The 20,936-nt window shown below is 44.1% G+C and overlaps 1 protein-coding gene across 6 annotated transcripts in view; it reads left to right on the top strand.

Moving 5' to 3' along the window:
- Nucleotides 1–20,936, top strand: part of ST3GAL6 (ST3 beta-galactoside alpha-2,3-sialyltransferase 6) — a 74,715-nt gene that overhangs the window by 45,895 nt on the left and 7,884 nt on the right. For all 6 annotated transcript variants that reach the window (XM_045850818.1, XM_045850815.1, XM_045850814.1 and 3 more), the window contains 4 exons: nucleotides 2,661–2,738; nucleotides 4,153–4,256; nucleotides 5,447–5,510; nucleotides 20,067–20,162. In XM_045850818.1, coding sequence (XP_045706774.1) covers nucleotides 2,661–2,738; nucleotides 4,153–4,256; nucleotides 5,447–5,510; nucleotides 20,067–20,162 — 342 coding nt within the window. The remainder of the gene's footprint in view (nucleotides 1–2,660; nucleotides 2,739–4,152; nucleotides 4,257–5,446; nucleotides 5,511–20,066; nucleotides 20,163–20,936) is intronic.

Here is a 20,936-nt window from a genome sequence, read left to right as displayed (position 1 = left end):
CTAAACAAAACAATGCTAAATATTGATATTTAATAAAAAGCTGCCATGTATAATTTCTGTAAATTATACTTGTTCTGAAAAGTGTAATGAATGCACTGGTGATAAAAAGATTTCTTCACACACACAACTATTAAGACAGATCATTGTCTTTTGTTAAAGCCACCCAAAATTTGTCTTCACAATCTAAAATAGTTTGCTTTATATTTCTTAATGACTTTAAAAATAACCTTTATTTTGCCTCTGAATATAGTTTTTAAAAAAGATTTTATTTATTTTTTTAGACAGAAGGGAAGGGAGGGAGAAAGAGAGGGAGAGAAACATCAATGTGTGGTTGCCTCTCACATGCCTCCACTGGGGACCTGGCCCACAACCCAGGCATGTGCCCCGACTGGGAACCAAACTGGCAACCCTTTGGTTTGCAGGCTGGTGCTCAATCCACTGAGCCACACCAGTCAGGGCTGAATATAGTTTTTATGATCTGATGTGTTGGTCCACCATATTCATGTATCTTCCTTATGTGTAAATCAAGGAATTCTTGCCATTTATGGTATTCACAAAAGATGTTTCTTTGCATGAGGGTGTTCCTAGCTGCATATGAGGGGGGACCCAAAAAAACATGGAATTTATTTATTAAAAAATAGTGTATTTATTCTTGTATGTTTAAACTTAAGTCACCTTCAAAGTATTGGGCTGGCTAAAAAGTTCATTCAGTTTCCCTGTAAGATGGCTCTAGCAGCACTTAGTTGTCTTTAACTTTATTCAAAACAATTTTGTTAGATTGTATTGTGACAGCTGTCATGTCAATGTGTGTTTAAAGAAACTTATCAAAAGAAAACTAGCCAACTGCTTAGATTTTTCTGAAGTCAGAATGGGACTTGACTCCCCCCCCACAAAAAAAAATCAAAATTAGTGAATTTTTGGTGTAGCCATTTTAATATTGAAGATGGAAGAAAATATGCAACATTTTCAGCACATTATGCTTTATTATTTCAAGAAAGGTAAAAACACAACTGAAATGCAAAACAAGATATGTGCAGTGTATGGAGAAGGTGCTGTGACTGATCAAATGTGTCAAAAGTGGCTTGTGAAGTTTCATGCTGGAGATTTCTCGCTGGATAATGCTCACAGTTGGGTAGACCAGTTGAAGATGATAGTGATCAAACTCCTCATTAATTGAGGCAGTTATTGAGAACAGTGTTATGCCACATGGGAGATAGCTGACATACTCAAAATATCCAAATCAATAAAGTTATTCATGAAAATGAAAAGTGGCTTTTATTTCATGGAAAAAAAATTAAATGGACTTTTTGGCCAATTTAGTACTCTCCATTTCATGCAATACACCTATTGAGATGTTTTTTCCACTGCTCAAAACAGCCTTTGGACTCATCAACTTTGAAGCCTTTTAGTGCTTCTGCCGTTTTTGTTTTACTTCTTCCACATTGGCAAAAAGTTTCCCTTTGAAAACTGTTTTCATCCAGGGAAACATAAAAAAAGTTGCTGAGGTGAGATCCAGATAGCAGGGAGGGTGGGGCATGGGGGTCATGCCATTTTTGGTCAAAAACTGCTGGACACTCAGCATGGTGTGGGCAGGTACACTGGTAAATCACTCATCATGAAATGGGCAAACATGTTGAAAGAGTCTTCAAAAAAAATTCACTGAAGCAGAACACAACCTCTCACAACAACACCAGTTGGTACACTGATACAGATGGGCTCCTAGAACACTCACCTAGTGGGGTATTCTGTACTACAAGGAGCCTACTTTCCAGAAGATAATTCTGGTATTTTTAGGGTCCCCCCTCATAGTTCAGGAACTTGGCACTTCTAACTGTAAGGATTCTGTGTTGCCTCAAAGTTGAAAATTGGGTCTGCCGATGAGTTTAGACTATTTTAGTTTGAATCCTGTGAGTTATAGAAGAAAATGGATTAGTTTTCTTTTTAGATTGATTTTTCACATAATTGATTGCCATTAATATGCTGTTAGATTAAGCTGTTTTCCTCTTTCCTGGCTAAGTCTGGATCCTGCTACCCTATCCCCTTCTTTTGTTTTTGTTTTCTCTGTCTTTCACAATACCCTTTTAAACTGTGGAGACAAGTGCTCCATTCAGGAGACACACAGGCCCAACCTGTGCCAAGAACTGAGGAGAGTTAGATATGACTGTCAGTAGTGTGATCTGTGGAGTCACCAGATCACAAGGCCGGGTGTGTGCAACCTGCTTAGGCCGGGGTGTCTGTGCTCTTTGCAGCTGGTAGGTGACCCAGATGGGGCGTGGGGGATCTCCAGCCATGTGCATGTGGGTAAACTGGGTTTCTCAGGCTTTGGGGGACTTCTGAAAAGCGAGCCAGCTTGTGGCTTTCACAGGGTGGTAACCCAGGCCCTTCTGGGAGGGTCCTTTGATTCACCTCTCTTTGACCCACTTGTGGGTTCATCACCTCAGCCTTTTCTCTCTCTCTGGCCTTGCCTCCACGAACCCTCGGATGTGTGCAGGACTTGGAGAAGTTACTGTCTTGCCTCAGGGGCTGCTGTGAGGACTTTTGTTTCCTGCCTGAGAAGCCTCTCAGTGGTGGCGCGTAGTGGGTTCCCAGGGCATCTGCTTCCCTTTGGGCAGGCTGCCTGGTGCTGCTTTCTGACCGGCGTTTCTGTTTCTGTCTTACAGGGTGCCACCTGTGGAGATGAAACGGAGGCATAAGATCCAGCCTTGCCCCTCAAAGCCAGCTTTTGCCTCTCTCCTAAGGTAAACATATAAAAGAAACCGTGGCATACAAAAGGTTCAGTATGTGTCTGCAGTCATTTTCCACACGTGTTTACTTTTTTTCATACAACTCTTAGCAGTAGAAAGTGGACACCCTGCATTTAAGGAGGAGCTTGACTGTCCTGTCTCTTTTTGTGTTTTTAGTCAGAGCCCTGTGCATATTTTAAGAAAAGGTATTGAAGAACTCAATCAGACTAGTGTTCTATTCTCAAAGGTGAGATTAGAGAGGTCTATTTGTGTTTGATCACAAAAAAGTGAACTGGTTTTTAGGGTTGTATTCCACCCTCTTGTTTTCCCACATTATTTTTATCCTTATTTTGTGTCTTCTTCTCCCTCACCTGTAGGTTAAACTTTACATTTAGAAATTTTTCCTGACTTTCACTGACCTTTAATGATCTACATATTCATCTATATGGGATGTAAATAATGATTATTCATTATGGTTGTCAGGACTTGCAGGGAATTTTTTCTTCCATTCACAAGTATTCCCCCCTCCCCCGTCACCTCAATTTTAATAGGCTAGTCAAAATAATTCTAGATAAAAAAGGAATAAATGATGGTTTAGTTGAGGCATGCTTGTGTAAAGTGGGTATTTTTTTATACCATTTTATCTATTCAGGATCAAAAATCAAATTTTCTGTTTTTATTTTGTTTCTCTTTAATTAAAAAATTATTTTCTATTATATAATGGTTGCATCAAGAATTAATTTGGAGTTCAAATTCATTCAGTCACTTATTAAACATATGTTACCTGCCTACTCTGCCAGGCACTAAAAGTGAGAAAAACCAGAGGCACTCCCTACCTTCATCAAACTTTCTCATCTGAGAGAGGCCCTGAGCAGGGGTTGCCTTCAGGCCAGAGCAGGCAGCAAGAGGCCAAATGCCCCTGGTTCTTATTCTGGAGTAGATCTTCATGTAATGACATCAGGAGTGTAGTTCTAGCTACATCTCATTTTAATGAATTTTTTATTTTCACAGCTGACACTTTCATACATATGGTGCCTTTACACTTGGAAGTGGCTCAGCATCAATATTGTTATTTTCCCCTATTAGTTCCTTTCTTTCTTCCTGTATATGGCTAATGTTTTATCACTTGGCGTTGGTTTGTTTTAAAATTTTGTTCCCCCAAACCCCACCCCCTTAGCTGTGATATAATTTTGGTTCCACCACCTGGAACGTGTTTCCATGTTGGTTTGTAGTTTCATGCTGTATCCCATTCTATGTAATATTTAAATACTGATTGAGTGATTTTAAAGAATTTTTTTTTAAAGTATACATTCAGGTAGTCAATATAACAATATGAGTGATACGCTTGCAATGATTTTCAGTTGTGACTTTAAAAGCCTAGAGGTGTTAGAGGAATTTGGAAAACTCATTCTTTATCCTTGTCTTCCAGGTTCCATCAGTTCCATCCTTTTCTTTGTGCTGATGACTTTAAAAAGCTTGCTTCCTTATATGGTAGTGATAAGTTCGATTTGCCCTATGGGATAAGAACATCAGGTCAGTAATGTTATTCCTGCCTGCCCTATGACATGTGAATGGGGTTTCATGTGAACCACATGTTTATATAAGTTTAAGGCCATGTGATCTTTCTGTTTCATAATGCTTCCTAAAGAATTTGATTTGGGAATGGGAAGAAGGGAATCAATTTTAACATATAAATCCCTTTGAGGAATGTAGAATAAAAGAATAAAGAATAAAAGGAAGCGCGGGCTGGGAACCAAAGTGTCCCAGGTTCGATTCCCAGCCAGGGTACATTCCTGGGTTGCAGGCCATAACCCCCAGCAACCGCACATTGATGTTCCTCTCTCTCTCTCTCCCTCCCTCCTTTCTCTCTCTAAAAATAAATAAATAAAACCTTTAAAAAAAAGAATAAAGGGAAAAAGGGAGGTTTTGCTGTTGTATGCTTAAGACACTGCTTTTTACTTTTGTCGCCATATCCTCACTGAGTTCTGATGCCTTACCTTAATCCAGTTTAGAATTAGCAGGATAAGTTTGTGTGTTACATTCCTTCTGATCTCCCATTTCACCTTTTTACTTGTGAGTTTTATTTATTTTATCAGCAAGTTCTAGCTCCTTGATCAATTTTTAAAATTTTATTGATGAATATTTATTTTTGCTAAATTTAGAGAAATATTCCATCTATTAATGATGAAACACTTTTTCCCCTGCTTGCATGTGATTGGCCTGATAACTTCTTTACCTTCTCAATTTCTGAGAGACTTTAAATGCCTAGAAGGTGACAAGCCTACAGTTTTCTGAGTTAGATTTTGCTTACATAACTATTCCTGTGTGTATGTGTATGTGAGTCTTTTAAAAATATATTGTAGACAGTTTGATAATTCAATAAGGTTTAAACTTTTTGCATATTGATTTCTATACTGATGTCAATTTCAGAATCATTTGGTACTTCTAATTTGGGGGTTACTTTTTTATGATTGTTTTCCCATTGAGCTTCTTATTTTTCTGGAGTTTTTCGGCACGTGTCCTTGGAGCGTTTACCATTTGAGTATGCCTATTAAGTAGTGCTGGCTAAATACAATTGGATCATGAAGCTTCATCACAGAAGAAATGAAATGTAGGCATACTAGCTGAAAGTGGCCTTGGAGGAAGCGAGGGGGTGAGGTAGCTTACTGTGTACCTAAGAAGCCATGATTGCTTTCATTCACAGTACTCCTTTTGTTTTCTAGCGGGACATTTTCAACTTGCTCTTTCAAAACTGCAGAGCTGTGACCTCTTCGATGAGTTTGACAAGTGAGTTCATTTCCTTGCTTCTGTTTGACTTTCAGTTTCATCTGAGGTGATTCAAACCAAGACCCCACTGTAAAATGCGGTCACTCAGGAAAATTCCCTAGCATTTGTGTATAACTAACACATCTAGTAGTTATTTCTAGGACACTTGAAATAAACTACAAAGTTAATTTAGAAGCTGCATGATTGGTTGGCCCAGAAGATTGCAGAAGGTCTTGTGATGTGTGATGCTGGTGCAAAATGAGGACATTTTTAACCCACATTCGTTTTTTCTAAGCCGTTGTTACTGAAGAATTAATTCACACCCCTTGGTGATCAGCTTGCAGTCTCCCTCTGTGGGCTGTCTCCCACACCTTCCCATGTATCTTTTAAACTGCTCATAAGGATCCTTTCTATTTTATTTGAATATTGGATTTCAGAAGCAGCTCCCTTCCATTTATTCAGAATTATATTTGAGAGAAGCAAACAGCTTGCTTAGGTACACATTTTCTGACTACAAATAGTAATTTGGCTTTTAGAAAATTTTTATGTCAAGTTAACCCTGTTGGTATTGAATTGCCAATTGAATTATTTTACAGAGGCAAACTTATTTCCAAAGTTTTAGCCGCCCTTCAGAATTTGGCCAGTGGTCTAGGGATGATATGGGTAGTCTGTAGATGTCAGACTTCCATTAAAAAGTAGAATACAGAATATGCTTTCTTGCTCAAGAGAACAGAGGTGCTGTTTGGCAGGGACAGTGGTGCAGAAATGGGCCAGTGGACAGAGGTGTGACAATGAAGATAGAGCTTACACAACAGTGGCAGAAATAATGCTAGATTTTGCCTGAATTTATCTCATTTTTCTCTTTTGGGGGCCCAGATTATTGACATGTGGATTATGTTATATATGTTAGCTCATTTCAGTTTGTACTTGTTACAATTTATTTTATTTTATTTTTTTTGCTTTGTGATTCCTTTTTATTTTTATTAAATTTATTGGGATAACATTGGTTAGTAAAATTATGTAGGTTTCCGGTGTACAGTTCTATAACACATCATCTGTATATTGTACTGTGTGTTTACCACCCCAAGTCAAGTCTCCTTCCATTGCGTTTTATCCCCCACTTTACCCTCCCTACCTCCCCCAGCCCCTTTCCCTCTGGTCATCACTGTGCTGTCGTCTGTGTCTGGGTTTTTTCCTTTGTTTTCTTTGCTTAATCCCTTCAGTTTTTTTACCCAGACCCCTAAACCCTGTACTTGTTATAATTTAAAACAGTGCCATCAGCCTATCTCAATGTCAATTTTTGATTGCATATCAACAACACATATTCTTTTCTAACCTAAAGTTTGTATAGCTCTCATTAGGAGAATACTGTTTTGCGCAGACCATTGGCATCTGTGCTTTATGTCAGTTCTCTCTAATTTTTACAACCACCCTGCAAAGTATGCTTGGTGGTCTTCACTTTTTGGCTGGGGAAACTGAGGTCAGGCACACATACATACTTTGTTGTAGCTGGTAAATGCAGAGCCAGGATGTAACCTAGAGAGATTAATCCAGTGCCTGGAGTTCTGACTTAAACATGATAAGCTTATACCTTAAATATTTGCAGCAAGTATCTGCAAATATTTGAAAAGATTCTTGGCCCTGTAAATGTGAGCGACGACTATCAGGATACTTGAGGCTATGGGGGTGAAAGTGTTGTTTATGCCTTGTTTTTATCTCAGGACCAGACTGTGTTTTATTTAGTTGCTGTCAGAATCACTTCTGGTCACAGGTGTTCATCATCTGTGTGCCTGGGCCAGGCTGTTTCCTCTTGTTGCTGACTTGGTCTTTCCTCTCCCCGCCCTTCCGTTCTTTGTCACTGAGAGTGCCCTGTCTTCGCACCATCAACCCATGTCAGCTTCTTAGCATCTCCTGCTTTGGGTGGGAGGTGGGTATGGGTCATGAAGAGAGACTGACACTTACGCTGACTGCACAAGAGTCCTTCAGTCTGAAGTTGTTAAGAGACAGAGGTTGGCTAAATGCAGTCAGAGACCCTTCAAATGGAGAGTGAACGGAGACATCCTTTAGGGGCCCCAGGGTGAGCATAGGAGGCACTCAGACACTCGGCATTGCTGAACTGCCCGTGTGACACTCACACACCCACTCCCTAGGGACTTCAGAAAGCGTATTTTGAAATTTGATAATGTTGAGTGAGTTCAGAAACATCCAACCTGTGGAGAAGTTTTATGAGTTTGTTTGAGCCAAACCAACAACAAATGCTTGGGAGCAAGACCTCAAATGGTCTGGAGAACGGCACTTCTGCAGCATATTTTACATATTAGAATAAAAGGAGGTCTAAGGAAGGTGCATGAAGCCCACTGGCGATAGATTAAGGAGGTGGGAGAAAGCAAAGCAGGGAAATCTCTAGGACTGCATAAAAGACAATACAGAGAAACACATACTTTTATATGGGTGGGTACAGGACAGTTAACTGTTGATGTTTACAGCACGCAACAATGAATATTTATAGCAGAGAGAGGGAGAGCGTGCAAGGAGCTAGGTAACAATGGGGGGCTCTGTGGTCTGCACTCTGGTGCCAGCGGTTGTGCCTTCAGGGGCTGGAAAAGAAAATTACTCTGGCATTTCAAAGGCATGTTATCCTACATGCCTAAGAGTGATGGACAGGGCTCACTTTAGGTAAGGATTGACCTTTGCTAAGAAAGCTATCAGCCTGGGACATGATCACCTGCTATGACCTGCCCAGTTAGGAATCTGTGATCAGACCATGCCGGGTAGTAACTTTTGGTCACTGACCTTGTTAGGTCAGCCATGTGCCCCACGGAGCTTGGCAGGTTTATTGCATGGCCCATCCTTCGGCCACAATAAGAAGATACCTGTGATGCTATTACCTTCTCTTTGCATATTAACTTTTGCCAGGGCTTCACATGTGATAAATTTCATCTATATTTTAAGTAAGTCATTCTATGTTTGTCTGGCACCCACTGTACAACACAAAGACCAGCTTATGCCTGAGCAATCCATTGTACATACATTCCAGATAGGCAGGTACACCAGCCTGTCTTAGTGGTGCCCGAGTCAACTCAGACTGTCCCCCTAGTGACCTCCAGTTACTATTTCTCCTCTAGACCTGGGGAAAATGCTCTAGAAGACAGAGGTCTGATAATAGTCCTCCTTTCTCAGGCAGAGGATTTGGACTGCCCTCAGTGGGGGGCCGTGCACTGGGAAGCTGGCCCCACCTGTGTGAACAAGCCAATGTGCTCACCCTTTGTGGTGGGTGTGTAGGTCAGAGAGGAGGGGCTGAGGTGGGGAGGGCTGAGACCCATCCTCTCACATCCATTTCTTCTTTGGCTTCTTCCTTCACCAGCATGTGGTTCTTCCTCTGTCCTCTTTGTCCTTTCCAGAAAGAGTCAAACACTTTTTTTGTTGTTTCAAATCTGAATCCTTTATGATCCTACCAGATATAATCCTAGTTTTGTTTAGTTATCTAGTCAGCATGCATGACACCCTCATTTATGAGAGATTCCACTGTGAATGGGAACACTCTAAATATTCTACCAGTTGCATTTACAAGATAGAAATTTTCTACTTCCTCACAGTTGTTACATAAATGAAGTTGGCAGGTGAGTATTCCAGGGCCAGCCCAGCAGCTCTGAGCATCGGGGCGAAGGCTTCTCCATTGTGACTCGGCCACTTCTACAGACACAGCTTCCTCCTTTTGGTCCATTCTGAGGGCTGTACATTCAGCCATCACATCTACATTCTGGCCACCGAGGAGGAGGAAGCAGCAAGGCCATGCTCCCAACCAGTAAGACTTGCCTCCTTTCAGGACACTTCCCAGAAGTCACGTATAACAAGCACTTCATTACATTCTGTGATGTGCTGGAGCCCGTTGGTACCAAGTGGTGGGGGCTGCAGCTCTTCCCAACTCTGTGTTCAGTGCCATGAGGGTGGAAGCTTGAAATTACCCATGGTGGGATAACTGATACCATGGGAACTGGCAAACAGAACAAACATATTCTCCCATCTACTTCCTCCTCCCAAAGAGTAGTGGTTGTTAAACATTTGCTAGCAAATACAGATTACATCCAGTTGACTAGGAATATAATCACAAGGCCAAACCTAGCTGTAAATTGGAGATTGTAGCCCTTATTCTATTCTACATGGCTGTGTGCTCACCTTTTTTTTTAAAAAAAGAGTTCTGTTTTAATGAACAAAGGAAACATGTTTATTGAGGGGAAACTAGTGGCCTTTATTGGCAGTCCCCAAGTTTTCCTAGTCCCCACCTGTTTGTTCCTGGGACAGCCAGGATTCTGACTCAGTTGCTATGTAACTCTGGAGCGACTGAGCTCAGTGCTCCACACAGCCCTGGTTTCTGTCTTGGAGCACTGATACGCTGTGCGGACTGTGGAAGCATGCTGGTGTTGTCAGTCATTTTGCGGTGGCGTCTCTTATGGAGGTCTAATTTATGCCCTATTTTGTAAGGTGATTTTAGTGAGTAACTCTGAGGCAGAGAGAGCCTTTTTCTAAGGTTAATACCATGAAGAACTTGGGCCAGAAGTAAAGAGGGAAGGGAACAGGAGTGTGTGTGTTTGGCTATAAAACCATGTGAGAAACCGTGTGAGAGAGCCTTGGAGATGTAACAGTTCCATGCTTGTTCTCTGCCTCTTCCCTTCCCCGACCAGTCCACGCTTCCCCGCAAAACAACAACAACAAAAACCCACATGTTTTTTTCCTCAAAGTTTTTTGTCACAGTAATAAGTATAATAATTTATCTCCCTTCCTATAATCACTTCTGTTAGAAAAACATTTACATTATAGAAAATTGCCTTTTCCCTAATTTTGTGACAGATCTGTGTTCTCTGTGAAAAGATACCATGCCATAGGGCATGTGCACTGCCCATTTTATTTTATTTTTTGGTATGTGTTTTTAACAGAAGGTATAATCTTGGGTTTTTTCCTTTATAGTCTTTCAGCGTTTCTCTCCTGAGCAGTGGCCCAGCAGGCTGGGGCAGGGTAAATGTTGAGGCTGCTGACTTGTTTTCTAAAGAATCCTAATTACCTAAGCTAGCCTGTCCTTGATGTGTTGTGTGGACTGAGCCAGACTCAGGCGCCAGGTAGTGAGGTCATCGAGGTGGTCAGAGGCAGGAAGGAGGGAGATCACCGAGTCCAACCCCCTCATTGTAAAGATGAGAAAACCGAGGTCAGAAGGGTCACATGACGTCAGAGTTAAGAGGCTTCCAGACGCCTACCATTCTCCAGTCCCCTCCTTCACCTTTTGAAAAGCACAGAAAGGACAGGAATGACGCCAAGATTGACTGTCTTAAACTGACTACCATCTGAAGAGGCAAGGGGAGGAGAATTCTGGAATTGTGAAGTCTTTTGGTTATATTCTTTAGGGTTTCCAGGCTAAAAATTGCCTCCATTATTTAATGCAGCCTTAGGCTTTCATCCTTTACCACAAGCCACTTTTCACCAGATGATTGTTAGTACTCTCACAGGGTTAAACTAAAACCTCTCCAGGGTACATGTGTGAGTTCATTGAAAACATGTATGTTAAATAGGCTCTCTTTTTTCCTCTTAAAGATACCTGTTCTTGATAGAATGTTCTCTGAACAGACACCACAGAAGAATGTGTTTTCTTTCCTCGGCTCTCACCCTGAAAATAAGATCCCACATAGTGAGTGTGCTGATTGGCCTTCTCTCTGAGCCTGCCTCTGAATCAGAGGGCCCTACTAAGTGTGGGAAAGGAAAAAGGTCTCACAGAGATGTTGACAGATGTGTTTTTTAATTGAGGTAAAATTTGCATAACATAAAATGAACTGTTCAAAGTGAGCAATTTAGCGCATTTAGCACATTCCCAAGGTTGTGCTACCACTACCTCGAGCTAGTTCCAAAAAGTAAACCATGTAAAAATGATTATTAGAGCAGTCTTTTTAATTTTGTTCTCTTCGTGTACCTCCTTTTATGGAAACACTCAGACTAGTTCTCAGACCAGGACTTTGGCAGCAGAGGACTGGTGATAGACCTGCTAGGAAAGGGCAGCTTGAAAACAGCTGGTTGTGCTTCTGGAGAAGGGGCGAAGGGGTGAAGGTAAGGGGTGAAGGTGAGGGGTGGGTGTTCGTGTGCCAACTAGACAGAGGGGGCAGCACTTGGGTAAAAAAGCACTGCACTGCTCTGTGACCTTGGGCGGGTTTCTGAGTTTCTGAACCTTGGTTCCATGTAATGGGGGGTGGGGGAGTCGGGGGGCTGGAACTGCATGTGCACATACACGGATGCCAGTTTTAACTGGGAAGAGTGAAGCTGGAGGAGCCGCCGTGTGCGAGAGTCGTGTCAGCGCCACCAGGGACCCTGGGGGAAGGGTGTGCGTGGTTCCTCGGTGCTGTTTTGTGAGTCTAGGATTCTTTCAAAATAGAAAGCCTAAGTTGAAGACATGACAACACAAAACTTACACATCAATGTTCGTAGCTGCATTATTCAAAATAACCCCAAAGTCCAACAACTGCTAAACGTGTAGCCATGTAATGGTGTACTATTCAGTCACAAAAAGGAACGGCATGCTGCTTCGTGCTACAGCCTGGGTGAACCTTGAAAACATTATGCTCAGTGGAAGAAGCCAGTCGCAGAAGGGCAGATGTATGTTTCCACTTATGAGAAGTAGCCAGAATAGATGGATCTGCAGGGCCAGACAGTGGAGGAGGAGTTGCCAGGACTGGGGCAAGGGGAACATGGGAAGCGCCTGCTGCAGGTGGTGGGTTTCTTCGCAGGTTGATGAAATGCTCTGAATTTACCTGTAATAGTGGTGATGGTTGCACAACTTTGTAAATATGCTAAAACCCACTGATTTTATTATGTATAATGGTGAATTTTATGGCATGTGAATTATATTTCAATGAAAAAAATTTGTTCAAAAGAGGAGGTGGTTGAGGTGACCCCTAGTTTCCTTTCTAGCCTCTACAGTACTTTGTTGGGAGAGCACATCGAGGCCACACCGCGAAACCATTTGGAGTGACACAGTGTTGTTCCCTTGTCATTCCATGTACATTCTGATGCCATGGTTGACTTCTCAGGCCTCGGGTTCCTCTCTTTATTCTCCAAAGCACAGCTCACACAAGGCAGCCATGTTTTACAAATTTCACTAAAGACTGAGGATACTTTAAGGGGATTGCATCGCAGAAAAGCACTTCTTAAAATGTGCCCGTGTTGCAGGGCTCTGACGCTCCCCAGCTGCATCCTGGCCCTGGGGGCTGCTGCTTTCTTGCTCCTCAGTGGGAGTACATTCTCCCACAGCTAGAGCAGCAGAAACCCTGACATACAAAATCTCAGCTCCCACTTAAAACGCATGAACTTCCGTGGCCAGTGTGACTCAGTTGGATGGAGTGTCGTCCTGTAAACCGAAAGGTCATGGGTTCCATTCCTAGTCAGGGCACATGCCTAGATTGCAGGTTCGGTCCCTGGTCAGGGTGTGTATGTATGAGAGGCAACTGATCGTTGTTTCTCTCCTCCTCGCCCTCTCTTCCCTTCTGAAGTCAATAAGTGTGTTCTCACGTGAGGTTACAAAAACAATTTAAAAAATAAATATGAGGCATGAACTAGCTCCCCATCCGTAATGGCCAACATCACATTCTGAAAGCACACTGGATTCTGTGAAGAGTGCGTGCAGCCTGCATAGCTGGTTAGACACAAGCATCTCGCCTAACGGAAGCACCTGTGCTAAGTTAGTTGTCTCTCACTGGTGGGGATTGGTGAAGGCTGCCAAGTTGCTTACCCAGGCAGAAACCTTTATGTCAGCATCAGCTGAGCCTGGTTAGACTGGCAACCAGCCAGGGCAGGTGCATGGCCTTGGGCAACTTAAAAAGAAGAAAAGGATTTAGCTGCCAGCAGTGTATTTACTAAAGAGAGCCCGGACTCTGTTAGAGACACTAATTCCTGCATGTCCACTCTGGACATCCTGCTGGTTTGCAGGGTTTCTTTACGTGGCAGCATTTTCAGCCAACTGGAGAAGTTGAGGGTGAGGGGAAGCTGTGATTCTGTGTCAACAGAGTGAGTCATGTGTGACGAAGGGGCAGGAGCAGCCACTTCCAGTTTAGTGGCAACTACTACAGTCGCTAGCTGTTGGGTAGAGCCGCAGACACATGGTACGTGTGTGGGAAGAAACGGTCACACACAGCACAGAATAACAACATTCAAGACCTCAGTGATTCACTGCTTCACAGAAGGGCAAACTGCGGCAAAAGGTTATGTCTCTAGGTCAAGGGCCCAAAGGTGCTGGATAGAGGGATCAGAACCACCAGTCAGATCTCCAGACAGGCCATTGCATAGTGTTTTGGGATCTTTGGGCAGCAGGCAGCAGTCTTGCGTGCTAAGAAGTGATTTAAATAAAGTAGACCATTACCTCCCACATCACAGAGATATGTGGTATCTCTGGTGGTCCTGCCCTGCAGGTTGGTGGTCCCCCTGGCAGGGGTGGGAAGTACCAATTCACACACGTGGTTATGGAGTGGCACACTCTGCAGTTGGACTGGGTGCAGCCTGCACATCTGTGAGGAACAGCCCTGGTTATGAGACGGAACCAGTGGCAGGGATGTCGGGGCACCTTCTCTGGCGCTCTCTGCCATTTCCTGTTAGTTGCGAGATGACAGCAGCTGCTTCAGCTCAGTGTGATCACATGTTAACATCTAAGCAGAAAGGAAGGGGTGGGTAAAAGAAGTGTTCTGCTCAAACCATTCTGTTGGTAGGAGTAAAATCTTTTCCAGAGCAACTAATAGACTTCCCCAATATCTTTTTTTTATTCCTCACCCAAGGATATGTTTTTGATTGATCTGACAGAAAGAGAAACATTGATTGGCTGCCTTCCATATGTGCACAACCGGGAATCAAACCTGCAACCAAAGTATGTGCCCTGCCTGGGAATCAAATCCCAACCTTTTGGTGTATGGGATGATGCTCCAACCAACTGGGCCACCTGGCCACCGGCCAGGGATAGACTTCCCTGATATTGTATTGCCCAGGGATGGGTCACATGGCCACCTCTAGACCAACCATTGGCAGGGAAATGTAGTCACCTTTGTGAGACTTATGAGAGCAGGGCTCTGCTAGCAAGCCACAAGGCACACTGGCTGTTGGTCATATGAGCACTGGGATCTGTTGTAGCTTGTGGAAGATGGAGTGATATGTTAATGCACAGGATGCTGCTGAAGGGAAAATGAATGTCAGAAAGCATTTGGAAGAGGAGGCATCACAGATCACTTGAAACGGACAATTGAAGTTTACTTTCTCTACATTGTTGTTGCTGTTTCCCTCCACACAGAGTAGAAACTCTTCGACATTTGTCTGACTTGATGAGGAACACGCCTTTCACCTGGGGGAAGGGTACTCTCGTAACTGTTATGCCGTCAGCAGCTTTCCAGATTTCCCACTATCGGGTTCTGGCCCTCTCAGAATAGTTTTGTTTTCCAGACGAGCAATTTGGGGCATGCATATTTCACTGCCTGCTTCCAGACTCAAAGCAGGAAAATGACCACCACACTTAATGTAACAACCAAATTGGTTTCTAAAATGTGCAGCCCGTGAATGGAAGTTTTAGACTGGAGACTAAAGAAATACAAATAATACTATTCTTGTCTCCTAGGGACACACAGTTCACTGTGGCTATTTGTGCATGAAAGTTGTGTTAATTAAATATGGATGATGAAGTTAGATACTCACCCAAAGGACACTGGAAGTTATTGTTTCACATCTAGGGAAGCAGGGAAAGCCGGGAACCTAGCCCAGGTGGTTGAAACCAGGGAGAGAATGCATCACTCCTTTGGTGGTAGGTGGGTACCTGCAGGGGAGAGAGGGAAGTGACGAGTTTCGAGGCATGTGGTGATGCGGACCCTACCCCCTGGGGTCCACCACACTGTGGATGAGACATGATAAATTCACAGGGACTACCGAGTCCTGTGGAGGAAAAGGGATGACATGGCTTCTCTCTCAAGGGGAGAAAAAGCCTCGGCTGTTTCCTTGACCAGCCTTTATCTCTTTTCTGGGCACATTACATGATGGTCCTCATTTACTATGCACAGGTTGGCTTTAGGTGGTTACCTTTTACAGAAAACAAAGGAGAGGATGCTGCTAATAACATCACAGAAGAAGGATATTTGCAAATGCAAAGGGAAAAGTGGTTGAACTGGTTACACTCATCCTTAGGAGGTTTAGTGCAGACTTTAGGAAGTTACAGTAAGCACTTGCTGCCTCAATTCAGGGAGGGCGTTTTAGCAAAAGGAAGTCTCAAAGCGGCCTAGGTACAAGGCAGGCCTGATTCCCCATGGGAGAGCCTGTCCATGGGCGTGGGTCCTGTGCATCTCTGAGTGGGAGCTGGGCCCATGCCACGCAGAATGATCTCCTTTAGTGTGGTTCAGACCATGTGTTGGTGTGTTACATATTTCCCAGAGTCATGGCAACATGGTGAACACTTGTTGTAGATAAGATATTATTGCCAAAGAGTAGTCCTAGGGTTACCCCCCAAACTGTTTCTTTCTTTTTTTAAAAAATATTTTATTTACTTACTTATTTATTTATTTATTTATAGAGAGATGGGGAGGGAGGCAGAAAGAGAGGGAGAGGAACATTGATGTGAAAGAAACATCATTCGGTTGCCTCTCACATGTTTCCAATTGGCAGGTGAGGTCTGGGGGTGGGGGGCGTGGACCTGGCCTGCCGCCCAGGCGTGTGCTCTGACTGGGAATTGCACTGGCAACCGTTTTGTTTGCAGAACGATGCTCAACCCACTGAGCCACACCAACCAGGGGCTAAAACCATTTCTAGTGTTATGTACGAACCCCAGGGAAATGTGTGGGTCTTTGCAATATCCCTTACCAGGAGAACACGCAGTGAAAAGTGCAATTTCACTGACAAGGCTTCCTTTTGGAGGCACCGGCAAAGTTTTTCCTATGGCGAAGGGCCTTCTCACCTTCCATCTGCCCCCTTCCAAGCTGACAGAAGAAAATAGAAAGTGAAATTTCTGAAAATGTGATGATTATTGATCTGTAAAGCATGTTTAGAATTGGGGTTCTCTAAGGTCCACCCTAATGACCTCAATTTAATCATCTACTCAAAGACCCTATTTCCAAATACAGTCACATTCAGAGGTGCTGGAGGTCAGAGCTTCAACAGATGAACAGGCTAAAGGCACAGTTTAGTCCATAGCATGGTGGGAGGGAACAGAGATGATGTAGAAATGCTCTGTTTTTTCCTTTACCAATCAGGGACTAGCGTGTGTCGGGCCTGGGAGGAGGTGACCTTCCCCACCCACTGTGAGCCCAGAGGTGGACGTTCCGGTGAGGATGCTCCCAGCACTCTGCTCCCACTAACCTGGGACCTACCCTTCCAGCTTGGTCCACTCTCGGAGGAAAGGGATCCCTAATCCAGACAGCTGAGACACCCGCTAGGACCCTCTGGGTCCCTGCAGCAACACTAATCCTGGAAGAGGGCAGAGATGATTCATACCTGAGCAGCCCAGGAGTTGGGCACGTCATCTGATGCCGTAAAGCAGTTCTGTACCCACTGGGATTTTGGTGGGGGTCTTCCCAGGCCATCTAGCATGCAGGTCACCATGACAGTTTGGAGACACAAACGCCATGCAGAGAAGGCAGAGGCACAGCCTGCCTGTCCAGCTGCCCCCATCAGCTGTAAAAGGATGTGGCTGGATTTATTCACGTATTCAACAAATGCATGCAGGGACCGGATCTGTGCCAGGCACAGGTGCTGGGATTTGTTAGCAAACAGAACAAACAACAACCTGTGAGCTCCTGGAGCCTCGGTTTCAGTGAGGAGAGGGGAGGACACATGTGGCTGTGCTTAGAGGTGCTTCCTGTGAGGATGGGCACTCGGTCCTGGGGCTCTGGAATTTTTGGCAGAACCCAAATTTTTTGGGTGGTTCCCCACAGCCAGGGGAAGCTTCTGCTTTTTTTCCTGTCCTCTGAACACTAAGCTGAGACATTCACAGTCAATGAGGGACTTTTCCGGTAAAGTCCCAATGAGCCCCACCAGCCAGGGCAGGGATGGGACATAGTAATATGACAGATGGCAGCTTTTATTATGTGTGGCTCCTTTGGCCACACATTATCTAGGGCTTGATGACCAGCTGCAATCCGGTCTGATACAGATAACACTGAGGGGAACTCCTGTGAGCACCAAGGTTCAGCCTGTCAGTCCACCGCCAAGCAATGCTTATGTCACTGCTGTGTCTGGAACTGAGCTGAGCTAACCCCTTACTGGTGTCGGAAGTCCTTTGTGGAGACTCCCAAGATAAGAACCCTGAGATGTGCTGGTGGCCTGTGCTCCTGCTCCTACCATGGCATGTTGGTGATGGCAGCTTGGGTCAGGCTGGGGGCCCCACACCAGGATGGAAGCTGTAGCCCTGGGGTCACTTGACCCCAGGGCAAGTCTGCCCTTTCCCTTGACAGGGAGGTGGCCTCAGCCTTCATTCGAAGCACAGTGTTCATCTAGCTACCATAATTAGAGATATTCCCCTTCACCCCTGGGAAGCTTACCTGGCAACAGCACAGCTGTTATTTTGATCCTGTCCATTCCTAGGACTGCCTGCCTGTTGCCCAGTATGCTTAGCATTCCACTGGGGTGATGGAGCCAGCTTCAAGTTCAGCCTCATTTGCATTAAGCCAACCCCAAAGTTATGGAAGGAAAGATCAAATAAGCTGTGTGTGTGGGAATTGCTACAGAGCATTCATGGATGGATCTGGTCAGGAGCATGGCAATATTCCTGTTTTCTTTCTCTTTTTTTTTAGATTTTATTTATTTTTTAGAGGGGAGGGAGGGAGGGAGAAAGAGAGGGAGAGGGAGGGAAACACTGAGTGGACCAGTTGCCTATCACACGCCCCCAACCGGGAATCTGGCCTGCAACCCCGGCACAGGCCCTGACAGGGGAAACAAACTGGTGGCCTTCGTGGTTTGCAGGACAACGCCCAGCCCACTGAGCCACACCTGCCTGGGTGAGGGAAGGGATTTGAATGTTTATCAGGGCTCCAGCCCTCCACCTGGCTTCAGAGCAGGGCACTGTTGACAAAGTTGCCTTCCTGGAATTAGGAAGAATGTCAAACTCACATAGAAAAGCATCTAGAGATGTTACTTTCATAGTTAAAGACCAACAGTTTAAAAATAAACATCTCTAGAACACATCGTGACATCTCCATGATAGAGGTTTTGTGGCATGTCCTCAAGGCCTGTGGGACAGCGTCCCCCACCCGCCTTGCCCCGCCAACCCCTTTAGACCCTGCACCTGGGACACTCTGGGTCTTCTTATTTTTGTAACAAAGTAGACACTGGTTTGGACATGACTTAAATTTTGGGAGCTAAGCGTCTCAAATTAAAGCATGTAAAAAGTATTCTTAAAATATTTAGTGTTGAAAATATCAAATAGATGAGCTAAACAAATTCTAAATATAACAGGTAAACTTACGCATATAGGAATGTGCACCTTGTTTCCTAACATGGCAGGGCCAACACCTGGCATTTTTTAGTGGTTCCTGTACTAGTGCATTCTCTGTTTAAATATTCTACAGCATTTGTGCAATTTTGCTGCTTGGCGTTTTCTAAAAGCCTTACAGTCTGGAGTTCATCTAGTGTGCTGATTCTCTGGTTCCTGGAAAAAGTCTTTTCTTTATACTTCCATGGCCTGAGGGTGGTCTCAGCGGCCCTCCCTTCTGTAGCTTCATCCCTGGAGGAGAACCACACAACCTGCCTTGTCCTTTCTTGGGGTCCGGCCGGGTGGTGGCGGGAGCCCGGAGACAGATGGGCTGTGCTGAAAGCTGACGGGATCCAGTCCGGGTCCTTGGCTGGTCCCAGCCAGCAACAGGAGGTCACACTGTGCCCTACTTGAAAGCCCCTTGCCAGGAATACAGAATGAGTTTTTAATTTATATTGGTTAAGCTGGAAGGACTAGTATGTATTTGGGGAAATTAGGAGACATGGGCAGGTACAAAGAAGCTGCACTGTCCCCACCTGATTCCAGCCTGTCTGTACACTCATATACAGTACAGTAGATACAGTAGCAACCCAGAGGGAGAAGCGCAGGGAAATGGGTGACACTGTGAAAACTGTATACACAGGTACTGTGAAAACACATGGGCATCAATATTAACACACAGAATCCTGTGTTGAGGGGGGTTTTTGTAGCTCAAAGATCTGGATCCAAATTCTATTCAAGGTCTTGTATCTCTTCAGAGTATGACTTTGAAATGTTACCTAACAGTTTTCTGAACCTCTTTCTTCATTTGTAAAATGGAACTATCAGGATTACTTCTCTCAGTGGGTGGTTATGAGAATCACATGAGGAAACATGAGTGGGCTGGTAAGAGTTAATAGTTGATAGTGATGATGTACTTCCTACCTACAGATTGTTCTTCTTGAAGTTTGTGTCTTTCTAATCCATCCTTAGACCTGTAAGTCACAGTTGGTTGTATTTCTGCTTTGCAGTAAGTGAAATTTGGCTTTGAGTTCCTGAAAGTATGAATGGGTTCTTGCGCTCATCCAGTGTTTTCACTGATGACTCAATCTCTCACTTGTCTGTTTGCCCGACAGTGTGCCGTGTAAAAAGTGCGTGGTGGTTGGTAACGGAGGAGTTTTGAAGAATAAGACATTAGGAGAAAAAATTGACTCCTATGATGTAATAATAAGGTAAATATTTCTTATTTGCTAACTAAACTGGAATGGTTTCAAAAGAATGTGGTTTCCTACTTGAGGACAGCTGTGCTTTAGGAGGAGGAGGGACCTCTTTGATCTTCAGGGCATTGCACAACTCTGTCTCCCAGCCGTCGGCCAGAGTAAGGCTAGATTTCAGGCCACTCGCTTAGCAAATGTTTATTAAGTTCCCTTAATATGCCAGGCATCCTAGCCACAGGGGATATAGCAGTAAATAAACAATGTTCTTGTTCTCGGTGAAGCTTACAATTTAATAAGGGAAGAAAACAGTCATTAAATAAGGAAATATAGTAATAAGTGCCATACATACAATTCAAAATATGTGATAAGGGTTGAGTGGCTACTTTAGGATGGATGGCCACTTTGAAGAGGAGACATCTAAGCTGGACCAAGTGACCAATCAAAGCTAGCCCTGTGGAGATCAGGGAAAAGCAGTGTAGATGGAGGGAATGCTTCCTGCAGGTCCTCAGGAGGACGTGACTCTGGGTTTGAACGAGAAAACCAGTGAGGCTGAAGGGCACAGGCTGGGAGAGAGGGGTGGGCAAGCCAGGCTTACACTGTGTAAGCTAGCATTCGAGCCTGGATTTTACTTGAAGTATGACAGGAAACCTTTGAAGATTTTTAAGCAGGAAAGCAATTTGATTTGGTTACCTTCGAAACATTCTGACTGTGGCATGAACAATGGAATATGAGGGACAAGGGTGGATGTGAAGAGGCCGGTTAGGTTGCTATATACAGGCAGGTGATGGT

This window comes from Phyllostomus hastatus, unplaced genomic scaffold (assembly GCF_019186645.2).
Source record: "Phyllostomus hastatus isolate PE091 unplaced genomic scaffold, TTU_PhHast_1.1 phas_contig_86, whole genome shotgun sequence".
Classification (NCBI taxonomy): Eukaryota; Metazoa; Chordata; class Mammalia; order Chiroptera; family Phyllostomidae; genus Phyllostomus; species Phyllostomus hastatus.
The sequence above is the reverse complement of the archived record's forward strand: the minus strand, read 5'-3'. Positions and strand labels throughout refer to the sequence as shown.